A 22,356-nucleotide genomic window follows, 5' to 3' on the forward strand; every position below is an offset into this window, starting at 1 on the left:
ATTAAAATATTCAAGGGGAAATAACTCCTATAATAAGTCACTGGATCGCTTCGGTTAAAATTATTTGAACTTGTATCATTTGGCAAGGAACATTTGCCGCTAAGTCTTATAGTTCATGAGTTATAGCGATAACAGTGTGTTTTGTAATTGGGGAGATAACTCCTATAACGTAAATAGTACACTTCGGTGCCCTTAATACAAGATAGCTTTTATTGACCCGATACTTGGTACTAAAGATTATTTTGATATCTTGCGTACTTTTCTTGGGGATTGACTTTGAAAACGGCGGAAGAAAAAGAATAATAATAATAATAAACAAACGAAATACAGTAAGGTCTTTCCATTTAAGAAAGGAAAGACCTTAATTATTATATCTAATTTTACCTGTAAATTGTTTTATTAAACGCCATTTTATATTATTATATTATTATAGATCAAACTGACTCGTTCAGTGTTCGTTGAACTTTTTTTGTTTATACGTCATTTTGATCACGTAGAGCTACTTCAAATGATATTTTATAGTGTCTTTATATTATGTAATTTTACACTACTATTTCATGATAAGGCGAAGATTGGCACCTCTTAAAACGATTAACGAGCTGATTTGCATGCACCTGTCCTAAGTCAGAGCTTGTTGTTTAATAGTTGTCGTTTGTTTTTGTGGTTCATAAGTGTTTGTCGTATTGTATATAGATTAGATCGTTGGTTTTCCTGTTTAAATTGTCTTACACTAGTCATTTAGGGGTCCTTTGAACCTTGCTGTTCGGTGTGAGTGAAAGAATTTGTGTTGAAAGTCGTACTGTTACCTATAATTGTTAACTTTTGTGACATGGATGGAGAGTTGTCTCCATGGCACTCATACTACATATTTGGTTTTTTTTTGGTAAAAACTTTTTGCGACTGTCATACAATAGAGAATTTTGGCTAAAGGTTTAATCTCAACATAAGTTGTTATTCATTTGTTTGATGTATTTGAGCTTTTGATTTTGCCATTTCAAGGGACTTTCCTATTTGAATTTTCCTTGGAGTTTTGTATTTTTGTGATTTTACTTTTGACATCTTACGTAGTTGACATTACAACACCATAATTTTGATTTGAATATTCTTGTTGGATTTACTAAGGTAATCTAGTTCAAAATACCAAATTTGCCTTTGTCATCACTTAGAGTTCACACCGTGATCGGTGTCTATCAAAAAAAAAATCCAAAGAACTCCTCCTCTGAAACATCTGAACTAATTTCAACGAAACGTTTGAGATTATCAAACGCATTAGTACAAAAAATGGGGAAAAGACCAAATGACAAACATCAATGTACAAAATGTTTACACGGCTCGTTTTAATGATGATGATTACAATAATAATACTAATAATTTTTTTTAATAATAATAGAATAAACACAGTTAATTTTAATATAATAATCTTCCTTGAGGTTCTCACACACAAATAACTATATAATTACATATAAATAGTTCAATGTAACATTATAAAAAATACAACTGCTATAGAAGTAAATGTTGACAAAAAAGTTTGATATGCAAATCAAAATAATCAGGAACAAATAGTTATATCTATCATAGTTGTTCATAGTTGTTCATAAACCGATACAAGATTATTGTGGTTTTGAGGTACACGTGTTAATGGGATTTATAGATAGGTCTGTACTTAAAAGGGGCGAAAGTTACCAGAGGGACAGTCAAACTCAGAAACTGTCAACGACAATGCTAAAAAATAAAAAGACAAACAGACAAATAATAGTACACACGACACAATATATTAAAAAGAATACGGATATAATTTCATGTACGGGTAGTTTGGTAGTAATGAGGTCACGAAAATAATTGCAGTCAAGACATTTTTCATTGAGATAAAATGAATTCGTGTATCAATTATCTAAATATAATAGTACTTATCTTTTGCAAGTGGCTACTCCCATTTCATGATTTGAGTGTTGTATTAATTGATTAATGCTTTATGTTAATTTGCGTGTACCAATAAAAACATAAGGAGTTTAAGAGACGATTTCTTAAACAGCTCAGCTTTTATCTAAGGAACTAGTCTATCAATTTTCCATATAATCAATATTTCCAAAGGACATAAATTGATCGTCACTGATTTACAATTTTGTCAAAGATACTTCTAAATAAATCTATGACAAAAAAATCTGACAAGAAATAAACACATGAGAGCGCTAACAACACATTTTTTTACATATAATAATTGTTTCAAAAGGGCATTACTCTTTTAAAATAATTGATCAGAATTGATTTTCAAACTGGTGCAAGACATCGCTAATATAAACCTATCACACGAGTTTCATATCCTGATAGAAGTTTCATATAAATCTGGAAAGAACTAAACACATTAGAGCGTTAACGATGCAGTTGTGACTTGTCCATATGATTAATGGTTCGGGGGGGGGGGGGGGGGCAATAATTGTGGTTTATTATTTTATCTTCAATAATTTTTCATTAAAGTTCTTTTTATAAAGGTTATATAGATATAGGAAGATGTGGTATGAGTGCCAATGAGATAACCCTGTATCTAAATCACAATTTATAAATAAAGGCAACAGTAGTATACCGCTGTTCAAACTCATAAATCCATGGACAAAAAACAAAATCGGGGTATCAAACTAAAACTGAGGGAAACGCATTAAATATAAGATGAGAACAACGACACAACACTACAATGTAACACACACAGAAACGGACCAAGCATCAGACAAAATCGCACGAGAATAACAAATATAACAAATATAACATCAAAACCAAATACATGAATTTGGGATAGACAAGTACCGTGACACGTCTTATCGCAATGTGAATTTACCCCAAAAAATAAGAGAAAACAAACGACGCAACGTTAAAATGTAACACACATAGAAACGAACTATAATATAACAATGGCCATATTCCTGACTTTATAAAACAGTAAAAGTAAACCTGTATAGGTCAAGATACGGTCTCCATAACGGAGCCTAGGCTCATGCAGGTGTTAAGAGTTTGTCCTTAACTTTCTGTTCTCTATTTTACCCCCAACTCAGAGAGTAAATAGTTATCAAAAGTACCAGGATTATAATTTTATACGCCAGACGCGCGTTTCGTCTACATAAGACTCATCAGTGACGCTCAGATCAAAATAGTTAAAAAGCCAAATCAATACAAAGTTGAAGAGCATTGAGGATCCAAAATTCCAAAAAGTTGTGCCAAATACGGCTCAGGTAATCTACTCCTGGGGTAAGAAAATCCTTAGTTTTTCGAAAATTCGAGGTTTTGTAAACAGAAAATTTATAAAAATGACCATATAATTGATATTCATGTCAACACCGAAGTGCTGACTACTGGGCTGGTGATACCATCGGGGACGAAACGTCCACCAGCAGTGGCATCGACCCAGTGGTGTAAATAGTTATCAAAAGTACAAGGATTATAATTTTATACGCCAGACGCGCGTTTCGTCTACATAAGACTCATCAGTGACGCTCAGATCAAAATAGTTAAAAAGCCAAATCAATACAAAGTTGAAGAGCATTGAGGATCCAAAATTCCAAAAAGTTGTGCCAAATACGGCTAAGGTAATCTACTCCTGGGGTAAGAAAATCCTTAGTTTTTCGAAAAATTCGAGGTTTTGTAAACAGAAAATTTATAAAAATGACCATATAATTGATATTCATGTCAACACCAAAGTGCTGACTACTGGGCTGGTGATACCCTCGGGGACGAAACGTCCACCAGCAGTGGCATCGACCCAGTGGTGTAAATAGTTACCAAAAGTACCAGGATTACAATTATTCATAGGTATCTGTTAATGATTTTTTACTTTTCATTGTATTGTAATCGCTGTGGCTTACTAATGTGGTGTTTTTGTATCATTTGGGTTCAGACTGTGAAAACATTTTATATACTGTGAAAACTTTTTTCCTACTGTGAAAACATTTTTCATAAAGTTGTAGTTTCATTTGAGTTTTTAACCATATTTGTGTTATAATTCTTTTTCTTATATATATATATGGTTTGTTGTAGTTTATCTTCTAGAATAGTTCTTTTTATCATAGTACATGTATATAGAACATGTACGAATTGAGCAATAAATTAATACAAATCTACCGCATCAAGAATTTCTTTCGTCTGTTCATTGTTATAATTTTTCATTTATAAATACCGTTTAAACGAAACTAAAGATTGTTTACACCACTCAGTCTAACATGGTTGTGCTACTTTGTGGTGGTCAGTTTCGTGGAGCAGGAGTGCCCGGAGAGATAGTCTTACAGATGGCTATCAAAGATGGGTTGTAGCATGAATTTTTAAATCAAATTGATACAATTTGTCATATTTAACTTAAAACAGTATAAATACAGCAACTGTTATAGTGATTAGGTTTCCTATTAATGCAAGCTGATTTGTATAGATAACTTCCAAAAGTATATTCTAAATTTTGAAAGTCTAGTCTAAGTAAATATAAAACAAAATTTTTACAACAAATGAGATTCATTTAAAAAAAAAGCCAAGTGGATTATTTTCCACTATCAATATGACATAATAAAAATACTGATCCTAATGGACAGTATAATGCAGTATAGTCACAACATATCTGCTTATGTGCTTAAAAATAAATCATCATAAAACATCAAATTGGTATACACTTGAAACACAATAGCCATTTCAAGTTAAAAAAATACTTAAAAACCTGAAATTTGGTATATGTTGTATAAGTATAATATCATATTATATGTGCAGTATATACAGCTGATACTTGTATTGGATGAGTGACGAAATCATGTATTAATGTGTCTATTTGTAAATTAAAAGTAAAAAGTGAAAAATTCAACTGCATTCTTCAAAATTATTTTTTTGTGTATGTAAATGCAATTAAAAACTCATTATTGCACTGTAAATATATAGACTAGAGGCTCTCAAGAGCCTGTATCGCTCACTTGATTCTACTTGGGTTTTTGAAATCATATAAAAAAATATAAAATTTGGCTAAAAGTAACAACAATTGGCCAGAACCTCATAAGAAAAGGAACATTCATGCTATGTTTGATTTCATTCAATTCAGTGGTTCTTTAGAAGAAGACTTTTGTATGCATTTTCCATAGGGTCCTATGTTAAACTAAATCCCCCCACTGGCGGCCATCTTGGGCGTTGGAATGGCGACAAAGTAACAACACTTGGTCAGAACCTCACAAGGAACATTCATGCCAGGTTTGGTTTCATTCCATTAAGTGTTTCACTAAAAGAAGACATTTGTATGTATTTCCCATAGGGTCCTATGTTAAACTAAGTCCCCCGCTGGCAGCCATCTTGGATGATGGATCAGCTACAAAGTAACAACACTTGGTCAGCATCTCATAAGGAACATTTATGCTATGTTTGGTTTCATTCCATTCAGTGGTTCTCTATAAGAGGAAACTTGTATGTATTTCCCATAGGATCCTATGTTAAACTAAGTCCCCCACTGGCGGCCATTTTCGACGTTGGAATGGCGAAAAAGTAACAACAACTTGGTCAGAACCTCATAAGGAACATTCATGCCATGTTTGGTTTCAGTCCATTCAGTGGTTCACTAAAAGAAGACATTTGTATGATTTTCCTATAGGATCCTATGTTAAACTAAGTCCTCCGCTGGCGGCCATCTTGGATGATGGATCGACTACAAAGTAACAACACTTGGTCAGCACCTCATGAGGAACATTCATGCCATGTTTGGTTTCATTCCATTCAGTGGTTCTCTAAAAGAAGACATTTGTATATATTTCCCATAGGGTCCTATTTGAAACTAAGTCCACCGCTGGCAGCCCTCTTGGATGATGGATCGGCTACAAATTAACAACACTTAGTCAGCACCTCATAAGTAACATTCATAGCATGTTTGGTTTCTTTCCATTGTGTGGTTCTCTAAAAGAAGTCATTTGTAAGCATTTCCCATAGGGTCTTTTCTTAAACTAAGTCCCCCGCTGGCGGCCATCTTGGATAATGGATCGGCTACAAAGCAACAACACTCGGTCAGCACCTCATAAGGAACATGCCATGTTTGGTTTCATTCCATTCAGTGGTTCTCTAAAAGAAGTCATTTGTATGCATTTCCCATAGGGTCCTTTGTTAAACTAAGTCCCCGCTGGCAGCCATCTTGGATGATGGATCGGCTACAAAGTAACAACACTTGGTCAGCTCCTCATAAGGAACATTCATGCCATGTTTGGTTTCATTCCATTCAGTGGTTCTCTTAAAGAAGTCATTTGTATGCATTTCCTATAGGGTCCTATGTTTAACTAAGTCCCCCGCTGGCAGCCATCTTGAATGATGGATCGGCTACAAAGTAACAACACTTGGTCAGCTCCTCATAAGGAACATTCATGCCATATTTGGTTTCATTCCATTTAGTGGTTCTCTAGAAGAATTTCAAAATGTAAAAACTTAACGACGACGACGACGACGGACGACGACGGATGCCAAGTGATGAGAAAAGCTCACTTGGCCCTTCGGGCCAGGTGAGCTAAAATTAATATATAACACTAAATATAATAACTAATTGCCATTAAAATAATTAATCATTAGCATGCATTTTATATATCAAAGTTTATATAAAATTTAACATGTAATTGAGAAACTAAAACAAATCCTAAAAACGTCAGACACAAATATTTTAGATTCTAGATTTAGTTGACTATGAAGATAAGGTCTAACTTAATTTCAAGAACCAAACTTACATAGGTTCCTTTCACTTCATGTAAACCTGGTTCTATCATGCATATATCCTTTCAGAAGGTTTTTTTTTCATGTACGTAGTGGTTTGATTTTTCTTCTTCTATTGCATAGTATCTTTAAGCCTGTACCAAGTCATGAATATGGTAGTTGTTATCCATTTGTTTGAATTGTTTGAGCTTTTGATTTTGATATTTGTTTGGTGACTTTCCATTTTGAGTTTTCCTCAGAGTTCGTTTTTTAGGTTAATTTACTTTTTTTTCGTGTAAACTTTACTTGTGTAAGGTATTAATCAGTCTCTTACATAAGACAGAGATTCAAGCATATATTGTGATATACATTTAAATGATTACATGCCAAGTATTATTTTAATATTTAAATAGTAATAGGACTTTCAATAGAAGAATGGCATCTCTAGGTGTTTTCATTCTAAGTCTACAGCTTACAGTTATCAAAAATAAGTGAATTATCAATAATAAAACTATGTTAATTTCAACTTTCACATTTCGATAACTGAAATGTCTTCATTGGAATAAGATTATGATTTATGTCTTTAGAAAAGATATATTGTATTTGTCGCTGAACTAATTTTTGAGGTATTCCCAATTGAAATGTTTATGGTATCTCTCACTGAAATAATATTAGTTTAATTCATATTTCAAGTATTTTAAGGTGTTTCTCTAGAATAAGGTTGATGGTGTTTCTTACTGAGGTTTATAATTACCCTGACTGCTAATTCTAATTGCATTTAGTGCTTATTTTCACTTTAAATTCTTTGAAACGCTACAGTGTTTTATAACAAAGTGATTTCTTATTTACATTATCAAATACAACAGCTACATTTTAACAATGAAGATGTTCATGTTGTATCTCACTGTTTAGTGACACTCTCATAAGAAGGTGGAGGGTCTGAATAAAGCCCTGTTGGTCCTGATGGGTATGAAGTTTCTGGTTGTGGATAAGGTCCAGGAAACTGCTGCTCAGATTGAGGGATACCTGGTCCAGTAGGATAACCTGTTGCTGGACCAATTGGATAACCTGAAGTTGGAACCATTTGATAGCCTGTTGTTGGACCCATCGTAAAACCTGTGGCTGAACCCATTGGATAGCCTGCAGCAGGACCCATGGGGAAACCAGGATTAGTTACCATTGGATATGTAGATCCAGCATAAGGGCGTGTTCCAATATGAGCACCAGGATAGTTTTGACCAGCTATATGTCTACCTTGTCCTTGAGCTGCCATTTGTTGCATTAACATCTGCGTCATTATGACTCGGTTGTTCCGTGCCATTTGTTGAGTTGTCATTTTACCCATACAAAAGTTTACACCAAATTTACTTTGATTTGAGGATAGATAAAAAAATGTATAAATGTTCAAAACTGCACAAAGAATCAAAAGAATCAATATAGGTATAGCAACACTTCTATACTTTCCTATATTAGAATCACATGCTATGTCTGAATCTGAGAACCAGCTTCTATCACAACTTGAATATACTCCCGAGACAGATGAAAGGACAATACCAATTAGACAGGCCATGAAACCAATTATGATTATAGCTGCACTACAAGATAACTGAAAAGAAACCAGATAAAACGCTTGTACATCAACCATTGAAAAAACTGTTTTAACAGAAAATTTTCTTCAGTTTTATGTTCATCATTACCTCTTATAAACCATTGACATTTACTACATGTATCTTTACTGATCACTCATATGACAAACAAATAAGAATCACTAAAATAAGAAATATGAAGTCATATGATTAAACGAAGTAATTAAAAATTTGTTGTTAAAAAGGTAAAATCTTATAAATAATAAACAGCTAAATGCTTTTTCTTAAAATGTGCTATTAAGCAGAAACTTATTTATTAGGTGTTGTCCTTGTCTTAGTTTTAATAACAATTATATGGGTAGTCAAATGGTCATTTATAGGCTAAACCATTGTTTTCAATGTTTTATGGACTCAAAAAAGTTGAGCGCAAAACACTGTGTTCTGTCTCACTTTTAAACCATAAGTAAATTACATACCAATTGAGATAGAGCTGTTGAACCTGATGTTCCTCTCTTGTATAAGTAAATGAAAAAGATTCCTTTCAGAAGAAACTGAAAATAAAACAAAAATCGTTTTGCCCTTTAGAAACTGAAATCAAAGCAACAGAACTGTATTGCCGGTATATAATGTATTTTTAGAGTTTCAATTGAGTTGCTTTACACAGAGACAATATTTTATATATATGATTGGCAACTATGCAAAATCTCGTTACATTTTGATTTAGACCCTCAATGGCAATGCGTACAAATATAAAAAAAAAATCACAAAAAAACTAATAAAAAATCATTTAACAACTAAATGGTTGATGAAAAAACATGTATACTTTCACCACAAACATTGTCAATGCCTGTACCAAGTCAGGCATATGACAGTTCTTGCCCATTCGTTTTTTATGTGTTTTGTCATTTGATTTTGCTATGTGATTACGGACTTTCCGATTGGTTTTTCATCTGAGTTCGGTATTTTGTGATTTTACTTTTTCCTTATATGTTTAAAAATTGAACCATGTGTGTTTAGAGGAATAGAACCTTAAGAAAGGGAAGATTGCGGTATGTTTTATTCCATTTAGCCTTATAATTTTAGAGCAGATTCTTTTTTTTTAGACAAGTGATTATTAAACATTGGCCTCTTTTAAAGTGTATCTTCTTTTCATCGTTTTTTAAATATTTGAGAAAACGCTTCTACTACGACAATATCACGTTAATGCTGCGCTGTTCAAGACCAACGTACGATTTAACCACGATCATGCCATCCTTATCACGCTCGTCTTACGACCTGACGATGTTCATAATACGACAATTTAGAGTTCTAGTCATGCTCATTGTAACATAAAATATATAAAAGCTCTAAAGGTTTTGTTTGAATTTATGTTATTTGACTTCATGTCTCTAAATTCCGACAACTCAACAATGCTTGACACATCTGTATCATTCTCACTATTGCTCATTTGATCTTGATGGATCAGCAATACGTTGTAAATCAGGTGGGATTGGTTGATCCGACAACTCTACTGGATCAGAATACGTATCAAGGACCCACTGACTCTACATCTACCCTACCACAAAACCCACGAGTTCTGGTAGATTTTGGTGGCATGTCTGTGTTGTTTTCGAGAATTTTATGTATAAATGACAATGAGAATGAATGGAAAAGTACTTACATGGAACATGATGTTGAGGTTATTGCTGAAAGCGTATAGTTAGATCACTATATTAACGTGGTAAGATCGTAGACTGATCCTGGTAAGAGCGTGCTATAATTGAGGAAGAAGCGTGGTAAGATCGTGTTGCTATCGGATAAATAGTAATATGAGTAATATTAGATCGTGATAATCGTAGTGAGGTCGTAGAATAATCGTGGAGAAAACGTGGTATAATCGAAACGGGACCGTTGTAGAAGCATAATACGGACGTTAAGCATCGTGAAAACATCGAAAATCTTCATACAGCGACCTCACCACGATCTGAATTTATTTCGGAGCGCTGTGAGCGTGTTACGATCGTGGTCGTGTGACTGGGGCCTAAGAGCTCAATTTAAAAAAAACCCCAATAACTAATAAGAAATGGCAGGCCAAAATTCCTCTATCACCAAATTAAGGATATTTTACTAATCAAAGAGCTGAAAGCTCTGAAGAAAAATGACGCCACTGTCTCTAATATTGGGATATTTTTTTATGCAAGTCTTGATTTTTACATACCGTAATTAGTTTAACAATGCAACATGTCTCGTAAGCATATAATTGATATTCGTATACATGTATGTGTGTGTGTGTGAAGTGAAGATGACCACTGGCTGATTTTTTTAAAGACAAATGAATAGGTCAAGACTACCTGACTTGTACAAATAAATACCATAGAAAGGTTTGTACATGTTGTATATTTCTCACTGGTACATAGTCCGAATCCCATTCTCGCACAAAATTTTAGGGAAATAATCTTTTTGTTACTGTTATCAAAGTTCTAATGAAACTCAGGTAATTTCAAAGAATTCTAGTCAAACCAGCACCTGGTCAAATCGGCATCCTGTATAGTAAAATCGGCACCTGGTTAAATCGACACCTGATAAAGTCAATTCGTCGCCCATGTTAAATATTTATTTTTAACAGTATTCTTAGCAAAAAGAGTAAAAATAAACTAGAGACTCTAAACAGCCTGTGTCGCTCACCTAGGTCTATGTGAATATTCAACAAAGGAAGCAGATGGATTCATGACAAAATTGGGTTTTGGTGATGGTGATGTCTTTGTACGTCTTACTTTACTGAACATTCTTGCTGCTTACAGTTATTTCTATCTATAATGAACTTGGCCCAGTAGTTTCAGTGGAAAATGTTAGTAAAAATTTACAAATTTTATAAAAATTGTTAAAAATTGACTATAAAGGACAATAACTCCTTTGGGGGTCAATTGACCATTTCAGTCATGTTGACTTATTTGTAAATCTTACTTTGCTGTACATTATTGCTGTTTAAAGTTTATCTCTATCTATAATAATATTCAAGATAATACACCCAAAACAGTAAAATTTCCTTAAAATTACCAATTTAGGGGCAGCAACCCAACAACAGATTGTCCGATTTATCTGAAAATTTCAGGGCAGATAGATTTTGACCTGATAAACAATTTTACCCATTGTCAGATTTGCTCTAAATGCTTTGGTTTTTGAGTTATAAGCCAAAAACAGCATTTTACCCATATGTTCTATTTTAGCCATTGCGGCCATCTTGGTTGGATGGCCGGGTCATAGGACACATTTTTTAAACAAGATACCCCAAAGGTGATTGTGGCCAAGTTTGGATTAATTTGGCCCAGTAGTTTCAGAGGAGAAGATTTTTGTAAAAGTTAACGACGACGGAAGACGACGACGGACGACGGACGCCGGACGCAAAGTGATGAGCTAAAAAGGTGTTGCCAGAATTTTTTTTCAGCATTTAAGCAAAAAGAGTTAAATACCTAAGGAAGGGGGTTCATGTACATTTTGTATATATTTACTTTTCTCAACTTAATGTGTATTTATAAGGTATATTTAGGTATTAAAGGTATTGGATATTTTTTTATGCATTTTTTAACCAGTTGAGCATTTTACAGGATTGTTGGTTTAATGCTGTTTAAACTTTCCTGAAAAAAAACACCTTAAATTTGCTAATTATTTTGCATGAGAACGTTTTATTTATGGAAAGGGGCTCATAGTTTTCCATTTTATTTTTCTAATTGTCTCATTGTTAAAACAACAGCTTGGGTAAGGGCTTCGTTGTTTACCCTTATACACAAACAACATATTAACTATGTACTTGGTAAAAGTTATTAATTAATATAAAATATTATTACAAATATTATTGGATGCCGAATTTAATTCAAATATGTGCCGATTTGACTACAGTAGATGCCGATTTAACCAGGTGCCGAGTTGACTTGTACATTTCAAATCCTCTGCGATCGTTTGCGGTATTTTCTTGAGAAACCCTGTTTTCGATCATCAAACAGAAGTAGAAACTGCTTGAAAATGATTCTAGAACGCTTCATGATTGTTAAAATAAGTTTAATTCACTTACAAAACAATTTTGAAACTTGCGATGTTTCAACAGGAAGTTTAAAAGGCACGCGTAAAGAAGAAACTAACCGGTGAGAGTCGAAATCCGCACATGACAAATTTTCACTTTAATACGACTTTGAAAATGAAACAGTTCCTTCCTTTTGTAGAACAGTCTTTAATATACCTATCACATTAATGTTTGAAGGGTCTTAAGCTTATACAAACCATTTAAGTCGACATGAAACACCAAAACGGAATGAACAATAACCGATTACGTTTTGTAGTTTACAAATTCTAAATGCATTGAAAAGAAACGAGAAATTTTGTAACAAAAGGTTTAGTTTTATATTTATCACTTTTAATTTGATATTAAATAGAAATAACTTATTAATATGGATGAGTTAAAATTATTAGTTTGAAAAATGATGAAAGCGCCCTCTACAATATCAATAACAAAGATGGCGGAACGTAAACAAACCACCTCGCCGCGAATATTGAACTTGTTCTCTTATTTCTTGCTTATTGTACTCTATAGTCCGCACCCCTACTGGAAGGTCCAATTTTGGAGAATAAAACCGCGGACTATACAAGCCTTTCTATGGACAGGTCAACAGGTTGTAAATAAAATAAAGTATGTAAACTGGTTCCCGTCCGACTACAACACTTTGTTCGAGTGTATCGATATACAAGCAGATACCAGTTAGTTTGTAAAATAGTAAATATGAAACCGAGTGCGGTAGGCGGAGGCAATAATCGACTTCCTGTTGTTCTGGTCAATGGTATTGGAACAATGCCGCTGACGCGTCATTTTCCAAAAAATCAAATAGGATATTTTTTAAAAAGTACTTACATAGACACCTGTAATAAATGATCCAGAATAATATGGAACCCCAAAATATCCTCCATATACAACACCTACTATTCCACAAATCAGTAAGGAACTGCCAAATATAATTTCTAAAATACCAATTATCTTAAACCTCTGAAATACTTCCTTGCTATCTGAACCTGCAAGACAAAAATAAAAGCTACATTGACCTGACATTGTTTGCTGAAATTATCTAATAACTTGAAATACCTATTTTAATAACAAATCACTTTTGAGTTTTTGAGAAATTATCATGTACATGTATACAATTATCATGAATTGTCAACGGATTCATTACGAATAAATGAGATTTCTATTCATGCCGTGTCAATGACAAAGTTAACAAGTTCGGTGTGAGCCAAGGCTCCGTTATAGTTATTCCATGAGGACGCGGTGTGTCAGTGTAAGATCACCCCGATGGCCGGCGGACAGAAGGTGATCTAACTCTGACACACCAAGTCCGAATGGGATAACTATTTTACATTCCAGCTGTTTTGGATTAGACGAAAAACCATTTACAATTTATAAAATCTAGTTTAGAATGCCACACAACCATTATAGTATACATTATATATTACTATATAATATATACCCTTTATGACCCCCAAACACGATGTTTAAATATCAAACTATGTCAACTCGCCCCACTGGCCAATCGACACCAAATCGCCACATTCTAAAAACTGGCCCACTCGTGTTTACCAACTCGTCCCACTTATGAAAAAGGGTAAATTCCCACTGAACAATCAGTCTGACAACTCGCCTAATTTATGAAAAGCGTTAAAATCCCACTGGATAAAGTCTGCCAACTCGCCCCACTTAGGAAAATATCTTGCTTCCTTTCAATATGTTAAATTACTGACAGTTGGTACCCAGTCGTCCTGGTTTAGGGGAATGTGTCGTGGGTTGATATGCTAAAGGACTTGAGTTCGAATCCCAGCATAAACAATGGAATTTTTCTACATAAATTTTGAAAGTGTGTCTTTTCTCAATAAATAATTCAGTTTTTAGGCAATCCCGCCAAAATGTTTCAAAACAATGGAAAGCATGCAAAAACAAAGAACCCAAGCTGGGGTGATCTGTTAGGGATGATCCGGCTCAGATCGCCCCTGGTAAAGCAAAGGAGCTGGGATGTAAGTGTTGAAGGCCGTTCCTTGACCTATAATGGTTTACTTTTATCAATTATTACTTGGATGGAGAGTTGTCTCATTGGCACTCATACCACATCTTCCTATATCTAAGAATGTTTATGATGATCAGCAAAGCATATCCCCACTCGTAAATTGACTATTCGAAACATAAAGGACTATTGGTAATCTCTTTATTTGAACATCAAAACAAAATTAATGTATTGGCATTGTTTGAATTTCCATTGTTTATAACTTTTTAAACCAATCCCAACGTTTGGTGTACGGTTATGAAATATTACCCAGAATCATTAGATTCTGAAACGGCGAATTCAATGTATAAGTTACATTGAGTAGCCATCTGACAACTTCTTGTTATTGAGCTGCTGACCAAATACAAAGTCATTTTTGTTTAGAACCTTCTGAGATATAATTTTTTTAACATATTGAAAACTGAAAGTATCAGCAAATAGGAAGTTGGCAGATACCAAAAGAGCTACATGTAACAACTCATGACTGTCAAACAACAGACCTAATATAGAGTCATTTTTTTGTATATAAGTATAACGTGTATTTACAATTGCATTTTGTAAAAATCATTTACATGTAATACACGAATTGTATTTGACCCTTGGTGTTTTTTTTAATTTGTTTTGTGTATGTTATTTGTTTGTATTCACATATCACAGGCTGCTAATTTATGTACCTTCAATTCCTAAAATTTGCTGTTTTTGATGTGGATCCCAAACGGTTGATAACACTATAATTTTGGTAAAATACAAGCTCTAAATGGGTAAAATAGTTATGATAATATCATATATTAGGTTTCATGATCAATCCACGAGACAGATCTTCTTTGTACATTGTTGATATGATTATGAGGTGCCTCGGTGGATGTTCTACTACTACAATCTCTAGCCAGTCAACACTGAGGTTGTGAGTTTGAACCCGGCTCGTGTGGGTGCACTCAACTCTAATCTTAATTGACTAGGATTGTCAGTTTATATATCGAAGTTCAGTGGGTTTTTTCCTGGCACTCCGGCTCCCTTCACCAATGAAAATTGCCGCCACGAAGTAGTCCAAATGGCACTTAAAAGTGGAGTTTAAACACTAACAATCAATTAATCAATGTTGTTGATATGTTTATCTCATTCTAAATTGAACAGAAGAGTAACCAAGGCTTTAATATTGAGGAAAGGAACTCATCCTGAAAAGTTGACCAAAATGGGTTCAAGATCGGGTGACTATATCTGACTGTCAAGGTCTATTATAAACATTCTCCATACAGGTTATATTTTATCCCCTAGAAAATCAGATGAAATTTAGAAATGAAATTCAGGTTGCTTTTATAAAAAAAAAACACAGCTGTGGCTGTCTGTGAAAAAAATATTTGGATACTTAATAGTACTTACCCTCTTGGGTGGAACTGTCTGCCATTTTAACCAAATCAGCTTATATATGTTTTTCAATATCAACTTGTGTAATATTCAGTTATCTTTTATACTGAAAAATGAAATTCTGTTATGTAATTCCCAGCACTGGTGTCTCATCTTAGATCATCTTATATAGAAAAAATCATATATATTCAGAAAAATAGTTCTATGCAGCATTTTAAAATGTTATAAATTACTTTAAGTTCATCAATACAAATAGACAAAAATGGCTATATGTGTCACATCTGAAAACTACTGTGAGTAAAGACTTACCTATCCAGTTTGAAAAGTTTTAATGTCTGGCATCAACTAGATATTACATAAACGTTAAATGCAATTTATATTTTAAAATGACAAAATCTTTCTTGAATTTTAATTGGCATTTATTTTCGATGTAAAAATGAATTAATTTTGGTACAACTTTGAGATGTTCCCTCTCAGGTAACTACTGTTTTGTATTGTATTGATTGTACTTGATTGGCATGGACAATAGACAGACAATAGATATCTACACAACTATAAGTGAGCTAAAGGGTATAACTGAGTGGACAGTATCAAATGCAATTCAGGTGTTTGTATAATTTTACACCTTCTGCAGGAACAGAAAAAATGAATGCCCATTCAAATCCACAAAACACTTTATCTTTCTGAAATGCAAAATGTGTTTAACTTTTATAAATATATCTAGTGGATGCCAGGGTCTTAAAACTTTCCAAACTGCACAGGTAAGGTTGTACACGAGTAGTTTTTGAGGCATAAATATAGCTATATTTGTCCATTTGTTAAATGAACCTTATTTCCTGTCAAAGAACATGTAAATAAAGTAAACAGTAGTATACTGCTGTTCAAAATTCAGAAATCAATTGAGAGAAAAACAAACCCAGGTTACAAACTGAAACCAAGTGAAACACATCAACTATAAGAGAAAAATAACAGAAACAAAAGAAATACTGAAGTGCAACAAAATAAACGACAATGCAACATACACAAAGAAATTATTACATGTAGGTAACATCTGTCATATTCCTGATTGGGTACAAAACATTTGAAGAACAATGATGGGTTGAACCAGGTTTTGAGGCTAGCCAAACCTCACACTTTTGAAAGACAAGAATAGAAATAAAGTAAAATACTTGCATACAAATATAATGTAGGTCTTACGATACATCACACTTAAACAATATGAAAATAAATACTTTCAAAGCTATTTGAAGCAATGATGCTGTCCATTCGTTTTAAGTGTTTGAGCTTTTGATTTTGCCATTCAATTTGGGACTTTCCGTTATGAATTTTCCTTTGATTTTAAGTATTATTGTGATTTTACTTTTTATAATACGTACACATGCATATAATTATCAGAAAACAAAACTAGCTTAACTTTTTTATCAGTTGGAAATCTATAATGAAATGCACATTTGGTCACTTATATAACTGAATATAAACATTTCGGTTTTCCTGTTGTTTCATTGTTCTCTTATAGTTGATGGGTTTCCCTCAGATTTTGTTTGTAACCCGGATTTGTTTTCTTTCAATCGATTTATGACTTTCAAAATTAAATGAGTTATTTTTAATGCAAATTTTTCAAGAACTTGCGTGACTTTAAGCAATGGCAAACAAATTTTCATTCAAGTGTAAACATATCTGTTGCACAATAAATTCCACAATCAGAAATATACACTGGGACCTAAAATGTAACTCTACTAAATGTTAAACTTTTATTTCTATTTCTCAAAAATTCCTGCTGGCTGTAATATTTAAACCTCTTGTTTATAAAATTTAAAACAGCATGTAGGACCATGTTTCTTGATAAAAACATTGCATTCCTTGAATCATTGTACATGTACCTTGATGTTTAAATGGCCAAATCATTTAATTTGTATTATTTTTCTTCAATTGGTGCCCACAGCAATGTCATTAGAGGTGTGACGTCAATTGTCAAGTGATGTCATTGTTGAACATCAAAAACTTAAAGCTGTTGTATTTTGTGGCATACAAATGCAACGATATAAAATTATCAGCAGTAAGATGGTTAAGAATGAACCCATTTCCACTTTTGATATTTAGCTATATTCTTCCCATAATGACCCTTGATTTTTCTCCAATTACCTCCTGGTGTCATGGGCAACTTGTGTGGTTTAAAAGATTGGCCCACATATTTGCATACAAGTGTAAATACTTCTAAAGTTATAGTCAGTGAATGACCAAATCAAAACATTGAGAGATTGAAACACAGAAGGGAATCAGAGATCTATTTTGATATTGATAATTTTTTTACATAATGAAATGTTTCCTTGTTTGAACTCATCTAAATGTTATAACGTCTTAATCCCTGCAACAGAGAATTTGCAGATCTACGCAATACTGCTACTGGTAACAGGGTAGACAAAAGGTAAAAGTAGAGGACTTACTATGGTTATATACTATTAACATTTGTTCCTGACTTCCTGTTACCAATAAACTAAAGACAAAAGTAAACGAACTACAATGTACCCAGGGAATTACTTGATGTCAGCTTTAGTCTTTATTAGAAAGAAAGAAAAATGCTAAATATCATGAATTGCTATCTAATACCCCGTTCACACTATGCCCTTTTAAACCGGAATCGACCCGAATTAATTAATGCGGGTAAAATTTAGGTAGTGTGAACGCCTTAACCCGGATCTAAATTACCCCTCATTTAAGGTGGAGTAAATTGGGGTTGAACCTGGGTTAACTACCTCACTTCTAAATGTGAACGCAAAATGAAGTTAATGTGAGGTTGTTGCTATAGTGACGTCTGCTTAAATACGCCTTCAATGTGACGTAATTATTTCGTGACGTGATATATCGAAGGATCTCATATTTTGACAGACGTCCAGTTACCGTATTTACTAGGTAACGAATTATATAAACCATATTAAATTAGCGACAGCAAGAGCGATATATAAGTGTATAAATCTTTGTTAAAAAAACTGCATGTTGACTAACGATGAAACCTATACCATCTCTTCCAAGTCTATCGCTTTTTTGTGCGAAAATGGGTTCGATTTGGATAATGTGACGATATTCGAAAACACGGAAAGTGGTTGATGAATTTTGATGGTGATCGAACTCCCCAAAGCGGCCAGGAGTGCAGCAAAAAAAAAGCTTTAAATTTTATCAAAATACATGACATTATCAAGATTGCAACTTTAAATATATCTTCTATATTTTTCTCTATAAGTACTGTTTGTTTTGATTTGCTTATGACAAATGCATGAGCAGGGGTTATTTGAATTCATCATAATTTTGCAATTTCCAAATAAGACAGTTTTTGAAATTGACCCAAATATAAACTATGGGCAATTTTAAGGGAGGACCTTTAGTCCGAATACTTATGATTTCTTTAAAGGCTATTATTATTATAATAATAGCCTTTAAAGACGTCATAATTATTTGGACACAATAACACATGTAATAATAGCCTTCAAGACATCATAATTATTTGATCTGGAGGACCTTATGCTTCTTTTTTTTTTATACACCTTATTGCTATAAGAGACATATAATACATGTATTATATGTCTCTGTTGCTATTTATCAACCATTACTGGACATCACAAATATGACAAAGGTTACCATCAAATTTTGACGTCATAATACAAATCTGAAGCCACACTGGAAAAGTGATTGTTGTATGACGTCAATAGTTCATGCGGAACAAATTCTCAGATTTCCAAATAGTGATAAGGTGTATTGTCAAATGTGTTCTTATCTACTACTGCATTGGTTATGATATATGTGTGCTTTAATATTTTAACTGTTTAACTCTTTTGAATGCCGGTTTAAATCAAGGTTTTAAGTTAATAGTACTACGGCTTGTATGGGTTGTACGAGGATAGTGACCGTCATTGAGAATAAAACCTCATCGGACCCACAAAACAAACCCTGTGATGCCATGGGGGATAACCCCCTAAATAGGGATTAGCAGGTGACGGGCCACGTCTGAGACTGAGGATCCAATAATATATAAAGAATTCTAGTCAATTCATTCCAAGTCCGATTCGTTCCAAACCAGTTCATTCCAGATTTGGACAATTCGTACCACCTGATTTGGTTTATTATTAATCAGACTTAACAACTTGTTCCAACTGATTTAGTTCATTATTAATCAGAATCATTCAACAATTTTTTCCAACTTTTTATAAATGTATATGTCGGTAAATCACAGTATTTGTGTAAATCAACCCACATTGCACGGCAAGAATCATCAATTTCTTGTAAATTTTTTATGTATATTTCATTTAAAAGATCGTTTTTCCATCAGACTTAACAATTTGTTCCAACTTTCTTATACTGTATATGTCCGTATATCACTGTATTTGTGTAAATCGACCTACAGTGCACGGCAAAAATCATCAATTTCTTGTAAACGTTTTTCAGTAATATCTTTGAAGATTTTTGTAGAAATGTTACTCTTGTAACATAATATAACATGATATTGGTTTCATAATCAATTGAATGCATGCAAAATATGCTAAATACTTTTAGCTGGTTATACTGACATATGACTGAGATATGGGGTCTTTCGGTTATCACATACAATTGTATTATAAAATCATGCTTCAAAGATTTTTTTAAAATGTATTTATGTACATTATATATATAAGTACAGCATTATATATTAAAATAATAAGGCCATTTAAATGGTTAATATTGTTTAATACTGTTCTTGAATAAGTTGGAACGACTGACCAGTTTTTGAAAAAGTTGGAACGATGTGTCCAAGCAACTTGGGACGAATTTGTATAGACGAATCTGAGTTGGATCGAATTATCTAGCAAATTTACCTGACCATATCGGGAAATGAGTATTCAGTCGGATCTTAACACGTACTTGTGATTTGTTTAAAACCGGTTTTGATAAAAAAAAAAAAACAAAAAAAAACAAAAAAAACGAAGAAATTAATGTCGAAATGTTCAGGAATTAATTAAATCCGTATTTCGGTAAGATGGTGCAAGCATACGATTTTTATTGCGCCTTTCACTTTGAGAAGCGAATAATATTTAACTACTTTATTCAAATATTGTGTAAAAACGTTAATTATGAGCTATGAAAGTCAAGTGGCTCGAGCATTTTTCTGAGGAAATTTTAAAAAATTGCAATGAAATATTTTAACAGTGGGTTAGCTTTCACTAGTCTTTAATATCTATAGATTAACAACTTTTGGTTATATTTATAATTTAGAATCATTATTAAAGGTGGAGCACGATTGCACAGTTAATTAATTATATTGATGTGCCATTTGTATGCAAGAGTGACATTCCGTTGTATTATGTGCCAATTCGAAAAAGTTATGCGAGTATTGTCCCCCTTTAACAGGTTCATTATTTTATAATTAAATTTAGGTTTCTGATATAATTTTGAATAATTACAAAATGTATCAATTCAATATATTTCAGTTTTTTGTTATTGGTGTATCAAAAACATTGATGTACGAATATAATTTCATAAATTTGAAACGTTTAAAATGATTACATACCAATATACAGAAACGTTCATCATTTTTGACAAAGACTATGAATGAAAATCGAATTATTTATCTTCCCTTGGTGATAGATTGATTGGGAAATGAACCAGAGTTATCTAATAGTAATAGGGATTAGCAAGCAATTTTTAATTGTAGCTTATTCCAAGTTAAAACAACTTTGTTAGCTAAATCTACACATTTTCTTAGATATTATGATTTTTTATTGCAATAGATTAATATATGCTAAATCATCCAGATACCTACATGACCTATATATAAACAAACTTACTTCACAAATAAATTTCATTCTAGTCTAAAATCTCACTGTTAGTAAAGACTCAATGTCTACTAACTTCTTCTTTTACTTATTCTATCGGTGTACGTATTTAATAACATGATACAAATAAACAGTTGATAAATGTAAACAAACTATCTACCTGATTACTATTTCCGAAGTTAGATTATTTTGGTAGTGGGGAGTGAAACGATTTGTTATGGTTCATTCATATGCTTGTCATCATATATTTAGGAGCACCGCACTATCAATATAAAAAGTATATGAAGATGTAACCTTAAAAACACATATTTCATTTGTCTAAATATTTTTATCAATTATGGACTTTTGACGAGGTCAATACGTTATATACGGAACTGTAAATAGATTATATTAACAGAGGATGAAGTGGATGGATGTGATTGCAAAGTAGTCTCCTCCCAGCAGGCACAGCAACGTTGATTCATTATTGAATAAACGTAAGATTTCAACGTTGAATCAATGTTGAAAAGTAGTGTTGGATTGAAAATTGATATGACGTTGATTCAACGTCAGCGTCCAACGTTGAAATTAGGTTGAATTTTGGTCTAAATTTGGTCGATGTATGTTGAAAACAAGTCGATTGCTGGTTGTAATGTGGTCAATATAAGTTGAAAACAAGTCGAATGTTGGTTGACTTGTGGTTGTTGCATGTTAAAATCAGGTCGAATGTTGGTTGAACTGTTGTCAGTATATGTTGAAAATATGTGGAAATTGTGGCCAAGTAGACTGTTAATGAGGTAAATGTTAAGAATAGGATGTTGAACATTGGTTGAATTGAGGTTTGTTAACAACTGAAATCATTGCCCTTTATTATATCCATAAATGCCATTTAAT

The 22,356-nt window shown here is 33.0% G+C and overlaps 1 protein-coding gene across 2 annotated transcripts; it reads right to left on the bottom strand.

Annotated features, from left to right (window-relative positions):
- Window positions 1–1,359: 1,359 nt before the first annotated feature.
- Window positions 1,360–21,695, bottom strand: LOC139519352 (uncharacterized). 2 transcript variants are annotated; one of them, XM_071311354.1, is made up of 5 exons: window positions 21,644–21,695; window positions 15,698–15,788; window positions 13,141–13,298; window positions 8,738–8,812; window positions 1,360–8,281 (listed from the first exon to the last, which is right to left on the bottom strand). In XM_071311354.1, the coding sequence occupies exons 2-5, from the start codon at window positions 15,720–15,722 to the stop codon at window positions 7,577–7,579; spliced, it is 963 nt and encodes a 320-aa protein (XP_071167455.1). In that variant the 5' UTR covers window positions 15,723–15,788; window positions 21,644–21,695; the 3' UTR covers window positions 1,360–7,576. The 2 variants fall into 2 exon arrangements, with proteins under 2 accessions (XP_071167455.1, XP_071167456.1); XM_071311355.1 differs by lacking the exons at window positions 15,698–15,788; window positions 21,644–21,695 and adding an exon at window positions 9,922–10,014 and having other exon boundaries at window positions 13,141–13,277.
- Between the last annotated feature and the right edge of the window lie 661 nt (window positions 21,696–22,356).

The sequence above is a fragment of the Mytilus edulis genome, chromosome 4, assembly GCF_963676685.1.
Source record: "Mytilus edulis chromosome 4, xbMytEdul2.2, whole genome shotgun sequence".
In the NCBI taxonomy this organism is placed as follows: domain Eukaryota; kingdom Metazoa; phylum Mollusca; class Bivalvia; order Mytilida; family Mytilidae; genus Mytilus; species Mytilus edulis.